This window comes from Melitaea cinxia, chromosome 17, assembly GCF_905220565.1.
Source record: "Melitaea cinxia chromosome 17, ilMelCinx1.1, whole genome shotgun sequence".
In the NCBI taxonomy this organism is placed as follows: Eukaryota; Metazoa; Arthropoda; class Insecta; order Lepidoptera; family Nymphalidae; genus Melitaea; species Melitaea cinxia.
In genome coordinates this window covers 6900071-6914846 of record NC_059410.1, presented here as the reverse complement: position 1 = coordinate 6914846, position 14776 = coordinate 6900071, and the positions used below count along the sequence as shown (strand labels likewise).

At 33.1% G+C, this 14776-nt stretch overlaps 1 protein-coding gene across 1 annotated transcript in view; it reads left to right on the top strand.

Annotated features, from left to right (window-relative positions):
• Nucleotides 1-14776, top strand: part of LOC123661833 (midasin) — a 41259-nt gene that overhangs the window by 4424 nt on the left and 22059 nt on the right. Inside the window, exons 7-20 of the mRNA XM_045596773.1 lie at nt 26-1530; nt 1797-1962; nt 2068-4366; nt 4609-6346; nt 6431-8084; nt 8167-8381; nt 8463-8595; nt 8674-9316; nt 9533-10038; nt 10412-10588; nt 11094-11506; nt 11830-11969; nt 12977-13203; nt 14226-14443. Coding sequence (XP_045452729.1) covers nt 26-1530; nt 1797-1962; nt 2068-4366; nt 4609-6346; nt 6431-8084; nt 8167-8381; nt 8463-8595; nt 8674-9316; nt 9533-10038; nt 10412-10588; nt 11094-11506; nt 11830-11969; nt 12977-13203; nt 14226-14443 — 10034 coding nt within the window. The remainder of the gene's footprint in view (nt 1-25; nt 1531-1796; nt 1963-2067; nt 4367-4608; nt 6347-6430; nt 8085-8166; nt 8382-8462; nt 8596-8673; nt 9317-9532; nt 10039-10411; nt 10589-11093; nt 11507-11829; nt 11970-12976; nt 13204-14225; nt 14444-14776) is intronic.

The window sequence follows — 14776 nt, the reverse complement described above, 5'->3', positions numbered from 1 at the left end:
TTTACTTTTTTTTTTATTATTTCAGGACTATAGTCACGAATTACGGATTTCAAAAGAAAATGTCTAATTCGAGTACACTCCTGCAAAAGCATTTGACTCAAATAAATGTTGAACCGTTATCTCAATCAGAATTAGCTGAAATTATACAAATCAAGTATCCCAGTCTTACAACGATTTGTTCAAGGATGATAGAAGTATTTTTAATGTTTTCGGTAGGCAGCCATGACGCTTCTTTACAAGCCACCGATACCAGTGAAAAAGAAACAAATGTAGTTGTAATGAGAGGTTCAAGACTGATATCTACAAGAGATCTAATGAAATGGTGTGCTAGATCGGTTGTAGGTTTCAATGTTTCAAGTCCCGATTCTGCTCTTAAAGTACTTCAAGACGCTTTAGATATTTTCACTTGTTCAATATCTTCACCAGAACATAGATTAGCATTGTCAAAGAAAGTCGGAACATGTTTGGGCATTGTTGAAACGAAGTCAGAATTTTACTGCAAACATTATAAACCAAATGTATCACTACATCCTAATTCATTAGAAGTAGGAAGATCTAAAGTTCCTCGAGTTGAAAAACGTTTGGACCAGATTGATTTTAATAATAAAGAAGTTGTATTTTCGTTTACGCGCCAATCTGCCTGCTTACTAGAAAAAATCGCGTGTTGTGTAACATCAAACGAGCCAGTTCTTCTAGTAGGAGAAACTGGTACTGGTAAAACGTCATCAATACAATACTTGGCTAGACAAACAGGTCATAAACTTGTGGTTATAAATATGAACCAACAGTCAGACTCAGCTGACTTACTTGGAGGCTACAAACCTGTAGATCTCAAGTATGTTATACGGCCGATAAAAACGGAATTCGTAGATATGTTCAAAGGTTTTTATAATGTAGAAAAGAATAGAAAGTTTCTAAATCATATAGAGACATGTTATGATACGGAAAATTGGACTGCATTGTTAACTTTAATGAAACAAAGCCATAAAGCAGCAGTGATCCGTTTGACAAATGAGAAAAAAGAAGATAAGTTAAAAGTTTGGTTAGCTTTTGGACATAAACTAATGAAATTGGAGCAACAAGTAAAGGCCGCCACGAGATTGACATTTGCGTTTATCGAAGGCTCTCTCGTAAAAGCTATGCAACACGGTTATTGGGTGTTGCTCGATGAAATAAATTTAGCATCAGCAGAAATATTGGAATGCCTTGCTGGGTTATTGGAAGATAAAAATGAGAGTATAGAATTACTTGAGAAAGGTGACAAAGTTCCTATTAAAAGGCATCCTGATTTCACACTGTTTGCGTGTATGAACCCGGCTACAGATGTTGGAAAAAAAGACCTTCCAGTAGGCTTGCGAAACAGATTTACAGAATTTTTCATTGATGAACTTACTGAAAGAAATGACTTAATGTTGCTTATAGGTGATTACTTGTATCACATGAATTTAAGTGGAGTAATTTTAGAAGCAATTTATAATTTTTATGCCTCTATAAAAAAAGAAGCCAAACTGAATCTAGTCGATGGAGCAGGTATAGATATAATACGTTTCGATAATCTAAGCTTTTATTATATTGCTTGACAGAAGCTGTGTGTCCTTAAGTTATTCTTTATAAAGGGACACAAAGTTCAAACTTAATTAAAAGCTATTTTTTTTTTGTAGCTTTTATTTCCTTGTTATAATATCACGCCCTTAACTCCCTTATGTTTAAATTCTAAGATTTTTTAATTTATAAGTCATTTCGTAATTCGCTTTACTTGCTGTAGATTTTTAATTATTTCTTTTTACTTTTTGCAGGTAACGCACCGCATTATTCTTTGAGAACGCTTTGTAGAGCTCTTTCGGCTGCAGCTAAAGCTAAGTGTGGCACAATAGCTAGGTCTCTTTATGAGGCCTTTTGTCTTTCATTTCTTACACAATTAGATAGATCATCTCATCCAAAAGTCGAGGCTATGATTGCCAAGTAAGTATTGTAATAATAAGTTTCTGACTACGCAAAGTACGAGAATATACACAGTAATAAGTTATTATAAGAACAGCATTTTTAAATTTTAAATATTACTTTTAGGGCTGTTATAGGAAAGAAGAATGTAAATTCAGTGCTCAAGCAATCGATTCCAGAACCAAGGGTAGAAGGTCAAAACTACTTACTCTTTGAAGGGCATTGGATTCCTCAAGGAAAACTAGAAATAAATGTTCCTGACGGCTATATACTGACCCCCACTGTACGCAAGAATCTACGGGATATTGCCCGCATCATATCTTTGGGCAGGTTGCCTATTTTACTTCAAGGTGATACTTCTGTTGGAAAGACATCCCTTATCACTTACATTGCCAAAGCTTCGGGCAACTACTGTGTCAGGATAAATAATCATGAGCACACAGATCTACAAGAGTACATAGGTTCATATGCAACAGATTCTAGTGGCAATTTAGTTTTTAAGGAAGGTGTTCTAGTTGAAGCAATGAGGAAAGGATATTGGATAATTCTCGATGAATTAAATTTAGCCCCAAGTGATGTGTTAGAAGCGCTAAATCGTGTTCTAGATGATAACCGTGAATTATTCATTCCTGAAACGCAGCAAGTTGTCAGAGCTGATCCTAACTTTATGCTTTTCGCAACACAGAATCCTCCCGGTTTGTATGGTGGTAGAAAAATGTTGTCTAGAGCTTTTAGAAATCGTTTTGTTGAGCTTCATTTTGACGAAATACCAAGAAAAGAATTAGAAACTATTTTGCATCAAAGATGTCATATTCCTCCGACATACAGTAAAAAGATGATTCAAGTGATGGCAGAGTTACAGGTTAGAAGACGGGGTTCTGCTGCTGTTCAAGGCAAAGATGGTTTTATAACGTTAAGAGATTTATTTAGGTGGGGTCAGAGATATAAACACGCTTCGAAAGATGCATTAACAACAGAAAAGTTTTATGATTGGGACCAACATATAGCCGATGAGGGTTATCTTATTCTGGCTGGTAAAGTACGTCAGACAGATGAAAGAAACATCATTGAAGAAGTTATTGAGAAACATATAAAGAGGAAAGTAAATCCGGATAATCTTTTTAGTCTACATCCATCTACTTCTCCTGTAACTAAACCTATTTTAGAAATGCTTCTTAATAATCAACTTGCTGAATTTTCACATATTGTGTGGACGTTTAATATGAGAAGATTAGCGGTTTTGATAGCAAAAGCTTTTATTTATAACGAACCAGTGTTATTAGTTGGAGAAACAGGGTGTGGCAAAACTACGATTTGTCAAGTTTTGGCAGCACTAAGTCAGAGACAACTACTTTCTGTAAATTGTCACATGCATACAGAAAGTTCTGATTTTCTGGGCGGACTGCGTCCAGTACGGCAATATAAAAATGATGGTAGATTATTTGAATGGGTAGACGGACCTTTAATAAAAGCTATGGAAAATGGCCATTTGTTTTTGGCCGATGAAATATCTTTAGCTGATGATAGTGTTTTGGAAAGACTTAATTCTCTTCTTGAACCAGAAAGACAACTCGTTCTTTCAGAACGAGGTATGGAAGACAGTTCAGATATCGTGATAATATCTGCGACTGACAATTTTCATTTCATTGGTACTATGAATCCAGGAGGCGATTTTGGTAAAAAAGAGCTGTCGCCAGCTCTACGTAATCGGTTTACAGAAATATGGTGTGATCATGTAAGCTCTAGAGAAGATTTACTAAAAGTACTCGAAAAAAGTGTTGGTAAAGGTGTTGCATTAGGAAACCAAGAAGATTGCAGTTCAGGTATAGGCAGTTGCATTTTGGACTTTACAGAGTGGTTAAAGAGTTCAGAAGTAACAAACAAATTCCCATTCAGTATACGCGACTTACTGTCATGGGTTCAATTTATTAATGTAACAGTAACTAAAGGTCTATTAGACGTGTGTGAAGCATACGTCCACGGCGCTTGTATGACGTTTTTAGATTGCTTTGGCACAACATTAACTGGCCATATCGATTCAGAAACGTTAACTCTTTTACGGAAAAATGCTATAGAGTTCTTACTTAATCAAATTAAAACTTTCGGTAATGAAAATTTGGACACTTTAAGAGATGTATTAAGTAACAAGAAGTTAATGCTTAAAGCTGAAGAAAATGATTCTAAGTTCGGCATAAAACCATTTTTCATCGAATGTGGGCCTCATAAAAACGTAGACGATAGGCAACCATTTACATTTACTGCCCCAACCACTGGATCTAACGCTCTGCGTTTATTACGAGGCTTGCAATTAAATAAGGCTATTCTTTTGGAAGGGAATCCAGGAGTCGGAAAAACTAGTCTGGTTACAGCTTTAGCTAAAGCATCTGGACATAAAGTTATTCGTATCAACCTAAGTGATCAAACAGTAAGTTTACCCATATATTTTTAAAGAAAACTTTTTAAGTAAATATTTTTTAGTGAATTGGATTATATGGCCATAAACTTTATTCAAATAATAATAATATAATAAATTATTATTCAAATAAAATAATTTTTCATTTTATTTTATTTATTTATTTAGCAATTGATAAAATTCCTAAATAAAATTAATATGCAAAAAAACCCTGCTTGCATAGACACAATAAAAAAAACTTAATTTAATTTCAGGACATAACAGACTTATTTGGAACTGATTTGCCATTCGAAGATGGATCATTTACTTTCAAGGAAGGAGCTTTCTTAAACGCCCTTCAAAATGGACACTGGATACTTCTAGACGAACTGAATTTGGCTCCACAGCCAGTTCTCGAGGGACTTAATGCTTGCCTTGATCATAGAGGTGAAATATTTATCCCAGAATTAGGAAAAACTTTTAAAGTTAAGGAACAAACTAAATTATTTGCCTGTCAAAATCCTTTGAAACAAGGTGGTGCCAGAAGGGGATTACCAGTTTCATTTTTAAATCGGTTTACTCAAGTGTATATTGATACCCTGACAAAGGAAGATCTCTTGTTTATAGTAGAATCGCAATATCATCAGTTGCCTAAAGACATTCTTCATAAAATTGTTAAATTTAACTGTAGAGTGGCTTACGAAATCACTCAACTGCAATCTTGGGGGCATAAGGGTGGACCATGGGAAATGAATTTGAGAGATATTCAAAGGTGGTGTGAAGCCTTAATAAATGACGGTAAATGTGGCCAGAAAATAGCCCCAGGAAAATTTGTTGATATGTTATATGTAAATCGCATGAGAACCGAAGAAGACAAGAATAAAATGATGCAAATATATGATGAAATATTTTGTCCAGTTTATCCCAGAAGTTACTGTAATCCACAGTTTGATATGAAAGATGAAGAAATCATCATAGGAGATGTTAGCCTACAGAGAAATAGAGAGAAACTGTTCAAAAATAGAAGATCATTAGAAACTAACTTGTTAATACTTAGAAATCAATTGCCAGCTTTAAAATCTTTAGCTCAAAATATAAAAATGAATTGGCTCTCAATACTAGTTGGCCCGACAGCTACCGGTAAAAGCAGCATTGTTCAAGTTTTAGCGGATCTATCTGGGAACGAACTTCACGTGGTACCGGTCACTTCGGCGATGGATGTTTCAGACTTATTAGGAGGCTTTGAGCAAGTAGACTATAATAGAAGTCTCGAAAACCTTTACGATGAAATCGAAACTATAACAATACAAATAGTGAGAAATTTATGGTTAACGAGACAAACCAAGCAATGGAGATCTGATCAACTGTTGAGTAATCTCTACCATTATAAATCTTACCAATCTCATTTTGTTGATAAAAAATTCACAGATAAAGAAGTCAAAAAATTCAAAGAAAAATTAAACTTTCTCTATGAACATTGTAAGAAATTGTTAGAATATATTAAATCATGTCGTATATCGTGTGAAAAAATTAGCAAAGTTTTAGATAACTTACAAAAGCTAGAAACGAAAGTATCGAATCAATTGTCTGTGAATGCGGGTGGGAAATTTGAATGGGTAGATTCTTTGCTTGTAAAAACAATGGTTGAAGGATCGTGGTTACTACTAGACAACGTAAATTTAACATCGGCCGCCGTATTAGACAGATTAAATGGATTATTAGAACCAAACGGAGTTCTAAATATACCGGAACGAGGAGAACTAAGTGAAATTAAACCTCATTCAAACTTTAGAGTATTCTTTACAATGGATCCAAAGTACGGCGAAATATCGCGAGCCATGAGAAACAGAGGTGTCGAAATTTTCCTACTGAGGCCTGAAGATTGGGACTTGGGATTGTCAGAAACAATGGACTACATGGATTTAGTCGCTCTACTTTCTTCTTGCGGACTTCCCAACCAGTATCATGATATATGTATACGATGTCACGAATCGTTGACAACATTTGTCCAAGGTACTGTCAAACTATAAACTATTCAGTTAATTTATGTTGTTTTTTTTTCTTTATTATATTAAATCGAATATATATTTTCAACAGGTTTGGACCGTCCCACTGTTTCACATTTACTCCAAGCCTCCTATTTAACATGGCAACAGCTTCTTCGCGGTATATCGAGTAAAACTGCTTTATTAAACAGTTTTTCAGATGTCTACATAAAACCAAGAAGTGGGAGTGACTTTGTTAGTTCCGTTAACATGTCTCTTGCGGAAATGAAAAATACGATGTTGAAAGCTTTAGAGTTAGAACTAGAAGCCGAAGAATATGAACCCATCGTCCATCAAGATGTTAGTCACACATTAACTGTTAAAGGATTGTGTACTAATTCTGCATGTGAAATAACTAAACAAATTGCATATTCAACGCTTATCCAATCGAATGAAGATATATCTACCGACAACGCTTTAACGTCCTTGTTTTGCACGTTGACCGCTTATCAAAGATGTCCACAAGAACTATTAAATATATTCAATTATATGTTAAAATTTGATGTAAAAACAAATAACAAAAACAAATTGCGTGCCTTGACTTCTAAGTTGAATGAATCGGCTTTTGATTGTGTGAAAGGCAGTAAAAAACTTGAATCCTATAAAAGATTTTTCACAGAAACCTACACATTGGATAGCGATGTTCTATGTAAAGTGAATGCAGAATTTTTGCAACTTTATTTGCATTTAAAAAATATCGTTATAAAGTACTTCTTGCCAACTAACGGTTTCTCCGCATTTAATTACTGTTCTGCCGTTGCTGAAGGAAAATTAAGTGACGATTTTGTAGAATACCCTATTTTGAAAAATTGTCAAACCTACCTTCGAATAGTCGACAATTACATTGAAAATTCAATAAAATATGGTATAACTTCATTGAGCGATGACTTCGTGTGCCTGCTACTCCAATTACTCAATTGGCGCGATAGATACATAAAAATATGTTCTACATCGATATTTGAAAAAGCAAGAAATAAAAGGACACCAATTTTAAAAGAGGAAATTATTCCACTGTTAGACGTTCATTGTAAATGGGTTGGAAAATATTTAATGGGGGAATTGTTCAGGATCCCAGCCAACAAAAATTTCATGGACAATTTTCTAAAGGAATTAGATAGTATAAATTTGAACAACAATCAAGATTGCTCAAAGATCGCTAAAGTTAGTAAAAAATTAAGAAAATATTATGGACAACCAAAATTGTATCAAAATCAAAATGAATATGATTTATGTATTGCCAAAGCAGATCTGTATAACAAAACACATTTAGATATGAACGAGCCTGTAGACAGACAATTAACTAAAATATCGGCAGATCCTGTATACTTATCTGATATAGCTTTAGCTTTCGACGTCCCAGATGACACAGTAGTTCAAGGAATTCAAGACTATCTAAAGGAAATAACACAAAGTATCACCAAAACAAAGAAATTAAAACCTGAAGTACAGCTGTTACCTATTAGCATGTACATAGTACAAAGACTGATTACTGTACTACAGCCATTTTTAATAAATGTTATCACAAAATTAATTGAAGACGAAGAAAATACGTTAAAAAGTAGTGCGTTTAGAAGTGACGCCGTCGCTACATTATCAGATTTGCTTATTTACATAAAAACTATCACAGGATTTCCTCCACTGTTACTTAATCAACTCCAAGTGATTAAGAAAGTTCTTGGTGGAGATCAAGAAGTTGTACAACAAAGGTAAGCTGTCTTTCTTTATGAAGTTAGCATATCACTAGATCAATCATTGATCAATTTTCTTATATTTATTTCTCTGTTTTAGGATTTCGTCACTCCCTGTAACATTTGTAACAGAAATTTTCAAACTATCTTCGAATTCTCCAGCAAACTATCCTTTACCATTTTTGAATATAAATGATTCGGTCGACACTGAAGATATTTCTGAGGCAATTCCTACACACACTAAAAGGGTCTCAAACAATTTACCTTTGATGCCCTACTACCTTCAGGAAATAACAACAGTTGTAGACAAACCTGGTGAGATTAGATTTCCGTCTTTGGATAGTTATTTTAGTTTAGTGAAACGTTTTTTTTTTATTATTATGTTGGTTTTATTAGGTACACTGCCAACTCTGGCGTTTGAAAGCACAAGTCTTAAAAATCGAGTTGAGTATTCAATGAAAATGGAAAGTGTATTAAATGTTTTATGGAAAAATATTGGTACGTTGGATGCTGCGGCTGAAATGAAATTGTAAGTTTTAAGCATTATTATACAAACGTTTTAAAATGGTTTCCTCCTTTATTCATAATATATATATATTTTGTATAGGAAATCTGATGCTACATTTGAACAACAAAGATACCAATATTTACTAAAATGTTTGCATTCCATTATATTTGAGAAAAATAATATCGAAGAAAATTCTTTACCATCGTCGATTGACACAACGCAATCTTTACAAAGTTACTTCAAAGAGGATAAGCAAGTATTAGAGATGTTTTCTACAGCGGATAACATATATCGACAACTTTTGGAAATTGGTACCCAAGATATAAATGATGTTATAAAAATAAAAATAAAAATGCTTACGGCGCAACTATCGCTTTTGACCAGTCTTATCTTTGTTAGAATAATGGCTGAAATAAGTGCCATAGACCACGTAGAAAAGTATCGTCTTAAAGTGCAGTACATTGAAGAGGATGTGCGTATGTTTGATAAACTGTTAAGTGTGTATTACATGTACGGTATCATATCCGGTACCATTAGCGAACAAAGGAATGTAGAGAAGGTTTTGGATGTAACTTCAGAGTGGTACAAAGAAGGGTCAGTAAATAGGGAAAAGTTGAAAAAGGTGCATCCATATTGTCAGATTCTAATGGATTTAAAAGATAAAACTGCTCAGAGAGTGCATAAATATGCGTCTGGTAATACTTTTAGACCTAAAGAACCTTCTTACAATAACTTTGTCAAGGTAAGTTTTGACCTTAGTAAGAAATAACTTTAGTTTATTATTTTTACAAGTATGAAATAAAAAAATATTACATCTTGGTTCTAAAGCCAACATAATTTACTAATGTTTTATTAGTTTTGCAGTATGTCTGATTATATGTAGTGTGCTTCTAACTTAATTTAAAGTTTTTGTATGGAGTAGTATTGTATTTAATTAAATATTGTTTTGTACTTTCAGGACTGTAAACATTTCACAAAATCAGTCTTATCAGACAAAACAGTGACGACAACATCCACAAACTTGATAGCAATTTGTAACAAACTGTACGAAGCTATAGAGACAAAAACGCATGACAAATCAACTATACAATATGCTCAGAATGTGATTAAGGAGACGTCATCTTGGGTGTATTCAACTAAAGCGTTCACTAAAAAAGTTGACACATCTTATTCCGAAGCTTTCCCAGATCTGGCAAAACCTCTACAGAACTCACTGTATCAAATTATTTACAGTGTTACATCGTTAAATGATTTGATTCGAGAATTTGTAGTAAAGGTAGAACAAGGTCCAAATTTGCATAACATATTAACATCTCTCATGACTTACCCAGATAACATTCCTTCTAAAGATGCAAGGGAAAAGCATCTTAATCGGTTTTTATCGGCTAACTTCTTGCAACTTTTGAATAGAAATGTTATAGCTGTGAATGAGGATCTGTACCAAGCTGAGTTGGAGTGTCTCCAGTAAGTAACTTATGAAAATTTTAAAGCTTAGTAATTGTCTTATTATTAGTTCATAACGTTAACTTTGAAGCTAAGAGTTTTTTTAAACAGTTCATATTATAACATAGCAAAAAAATTTAACTTTAAGAATAACAATTCTGTCTTGTAGTTACTAAAATATCAAATTTGAACCAAGTTATTTAAAGAAAAATGTTAGATACATTATGTAAAACAAACTGTCCAGCTCTTTCTATTTTTTTTTTTTTTTTGAATGACACTACTTATTACAGCCTTTTTTAAAAATTGCCCTAAAAATTCAAAAGAAGTAAAAAAAATTTTTTTTTCTCATAAAATTAAAATATAAACGTTAAGCTAAATCATTTTACTTTTACAGAGTATTGAAAATGAATTTATCTGAGCTCAGTATGAATGGCATCGCATTCGAACGTATAGACAAAGTGATGATAGATGCAGTATTAAATACTCTCGATGCTCTTGTAAAAGCTTGGGAGAAACAGAGACAGCAGATCGAGAAACAGAAGCAGGACGAAGAGGCGCTATATGTGACAAAGTAAGGTTAATTTTTTACTTTTAATTTCTAGTCAGATTAGAAAAGCAATTATTTTTTCAAATAAATATGGCTGATGGTTCATGAGAGGGCTCAATCAACCAACTATGTTTTTCTTATTAATATATTAAACTATTATCATATATTCTTATCTTTATATATTTATTTCTTCTGTGCGTGTGTTCGTCACTGAACTCCTAAATGGCTGGGCCGATTGTGTTAAAATTTTGTACGTATATTTCTATGGGTTCATGAATGGTTTGAAAACACAATTGGACCCGGTAGGTGACGCTGCTATCGGTATGTCAGCAATCAAATTTGGACAACGTTTGCCGGGTCCGCTAGTATTTATTTAAATTTTGAATTATCTATTACTTATAACATTATGAAAGTGTTACAAACGTCTTACATTTTTATCGTCCTTGATGTTAAAAAGTAATAAGTTTGATGTTAAAAAGCAAAATACTTTATTTTAATGCTCAAGGTTACATAATATGTTTTATTTCAGGTCTAAATGCGAAGATGAAGACGAGGAAGCCATAGCATACGAAGAAATCCTGGAAATGTTCCCGTCTTATTCCGAAGTCGATTTCGCTGAATTCAAGCCCCCATCGCTCGAACAAAAGAAAGTAAAAGTCCCGACAATAGACAGACCCAAATATTTAATAAACTCTGATGACGTATCACTTATTTATCAGTGGCATTCAAACTTCGTACGAAGTATGACTCGCGCGGAATGGTTAACCAGTCCAAAGAGATTGGTAGGGAATGACGTTGTCACACCATTGCTACAGCGGTATCCTATATTTAGCAAGGTTATACAAAAAGCCTGGGACGCTTTGGATGTTGAATTCGAAGGCACGATTACTCCAAGTTTGATAGTTTTAGTGTCACATATTAAGGCGAAAGTTGATGGTAGTGGTAAGTTGTATTTTTAGTTACTTTATTGATATGTTTATAAAAGCCGTGACGCCTTATAAAAGATTTACTATGCAGTGTTCTTAAATTATACGCATAAATGATGTAACACGAGAAAAGCGTTTAAAATTATAATATTATTGCACAAGAAAAAATATACTTTTAAAAACTATTTAATTCATTTAGAAATTAATGCAATAAATTTGGTCACAGGTCATTTTTACATAAAAAAGTACTTCTCAATGGTCACTTCACGTCACAGTATTAGAAATAAAAAAATGTTACTTAAGTAATCTTACTAAGAATTTACATAATTTCTTTAACAGACACATCAAACCAGAAACTGGATTTCTATCGTTCGCCATGGGTGTCTGAAACAAAGGAATGTCTACCATTATTGCAGCGAGTAAAAGACAGTACCAACGAATTACTGAATCAGTGGCCTGACTTCCCGACTCTAAAAGATGTAAGTACATAAAATTTGTATACTTGTATTGGCCTACAGATCCTGCCGTGGTCTGGGTTATTGTGCAGTCTTCCCACCATGTCTCGGAGAGCACGTTAAACAGTTGGTCCCGGTTGTTATCATGTACACTTCGCCTATGACTATTAAAAACGTCGGATGTGAAAAACAGCAACTTTACAGGAGAGCAATTCAAAGTGTAAATTGCGTGTATCTTTTTACTTATTTTAAGCAGGATCATGAAATTTTAAGGTAATGCTGTACATGCTATTTATGTTTAATATTATTACTAGCCGGTATTTAATGTGTAAATATGAGAAAAATCACTTGTTACATTTTTAACAGATTAAGACTAATAGGTACTGATTTGTCAGAAGTACCACGATTAAATAATATATGCATAAAATAAAAAAAAAATCTCTTCAACTGATGATAGACTTGGTTATTTGGGAACGTTTTATGAAATAAACAAAAAAAATGCAATTTTGCAGTTCCGACGATGTTAATAGTCACTAGCGACTTGATAGCGATCGTTACTCATACTTGGGGAATGAGGCCTATGCCCAGCAGTGGGTTATTACAGGCTGAAGCGAAACGCAACCTTGCTACATTTTAATGGCGCTATTAGTTTCATTTTAAAGTTTTAAATTTATTATGATAGATCTACTATTAGGCCCAAAATTGTTTTCACACATTCACTTAATAGTTTTTTTTTAATAGATGAAATTTGAATACCCTTTTATTAGTCTTAAAGATAATATACATTATAAAATACTGCAGTTCTGTCTTGTTACCGAATGACTAATTTGTTTTCGTTTATGCCAGCATTAATGTACATATGTAACTATAAAGTTACGTATATACATAAACTCTTAATTGGGTGTACGTTATTTAATTTAAATTGGAATACGATCGTTATAAATTTAATTTTTCACCACACTGTGCTTGTTGTAGGAAACACATATATGCAATAGGGATACATGTTAACACATTTGTTACTTTTTTCGCAGATTATAGTAATAGTTGACAGGATCCTTGGCTTCCCAGTCACAAGTCCTGTAGCTCGGTTCCTAACGGGATTGGAATTGCTCAGAGATAAAATTGAGGAGTGGAATAAGAACGCTCACAAAGGAAACAACTTGATCGATATATCTCTAGCAGTTGGACAGCAAATTATTAACTGGAGAAAGCTCGAGATGAGTCATTGGAAGGAATGTCTCAATAATCTCTACCAACGGTATGTTTTGCAAATATTTCAAATTCAAGTGTAAAATATTTTTTAGCTGTTTCAGAAATTACTAAAAATATAAAATCTTTCATAATATACGTTTTTTAGCCTAAATTTTACAATCTATAGTAATATTACAAAGAGGTAAAGTTTATAACTTTGTTTGTATGTAGGGGGTAATCTTCGCAAATACTGATTCGATCACAAAAATTCTTTCACTAACAGAAAGCTACACTATTCAGAAGTGACATAGGCTATATTTTATTGTAATTGAACAAAAAATTCAGTAAATAAGATAAAGATATCAAAATGGTAAATAAACTAGCGCCATTATCGCTATTAGAAAACAATTTATTAGTCTTTCGACGTTATTAATTTAGTCTTATTTTAGTCTATCGACGACGTTTTCTCGATTTTTGATAGATGGCGTTGGAGCAACATATTATTTATTTAAGTACTATAAAATTTGTTCTTTAAAGTATGTTATTTGGTTCTGTAATTTAAAATAATAAATACACGGGAGCAACATATTATTTATTTAAGTGCTATAAAATTTGTTTTTTAATGTATTTTATTTGGTTAATATAATAATAATTACCGCCCAACGAAGTGGGCACGGGTCGGCTAGTTTTTAATATAACAGTTTAAAAATTTCCATTCTAAAGTTTGTCTATACACAATACTTCAAGTTGTGCATTGTTTGTCTGCTATTATAATTTTATTATTAACACTTTTGTACTTTATAGAAACCTTTTAATTTCAGCATTTTAATTTTACTTACTTATAACAACTTTACATAATATATATTTTGGGTGTTTGTGCAGTCCTTGTGGGTCTCCCCACCGTGCCTCGGATAGCACGTTAAGCCGTCGGTCCCGGTTACTCGTAGTAGGGAATATATCTGCCAACCCGCATTGGAGTAGCGTGGTGGATTAAGCTCTGATCCTTCTCCTACATGGGGAAAGAGGCCTATGCCCAATAGTGGGATATTACAGGCTGAAGTGATAATATATATTTTAATAATATTTCAGGAAACAGTCCGAAGCACACAAATACTGGTTCTACATGTACGCAGTTATTAATTCATATTTGGACCCTAAATCTGACGAGTCGGTGTCATCGGCTAGAGTAGTCAATGTTTTGAAGGATTTCATGGAAAAATCTAATCTGGCAGAATTTGAAGTGAGGTTGGATATCGTGTTTGTGTATCACTGCCATCTTGTGCATTTGGAACGCAGTGAACGACGAGGTAATTGTGAAAATCAATTAAAAAATCTTGTAAGTAGGTAAAAGCACTTTTGGATTGTCATTTGAAGATAATTATTACATTAATTTTTAATAAATTATTGTTTATAGTAATGGTGGTAATTAGCACTACAACAAAGATAACAAGAAAACTAACGGATATTGTAAGATAAGATTTTAGTAATTGTTTTGTTGTTAGTAACTTATGTATAGTAGGCATGAATCTTACGTAATAGAAAAAAATAATTGAAATATAACTGTAATTTTATTCATTTATTTAAATGATTTGTATCAATATTTTCTGTATATATTAAGTTTTACATCGTAAATATGTACA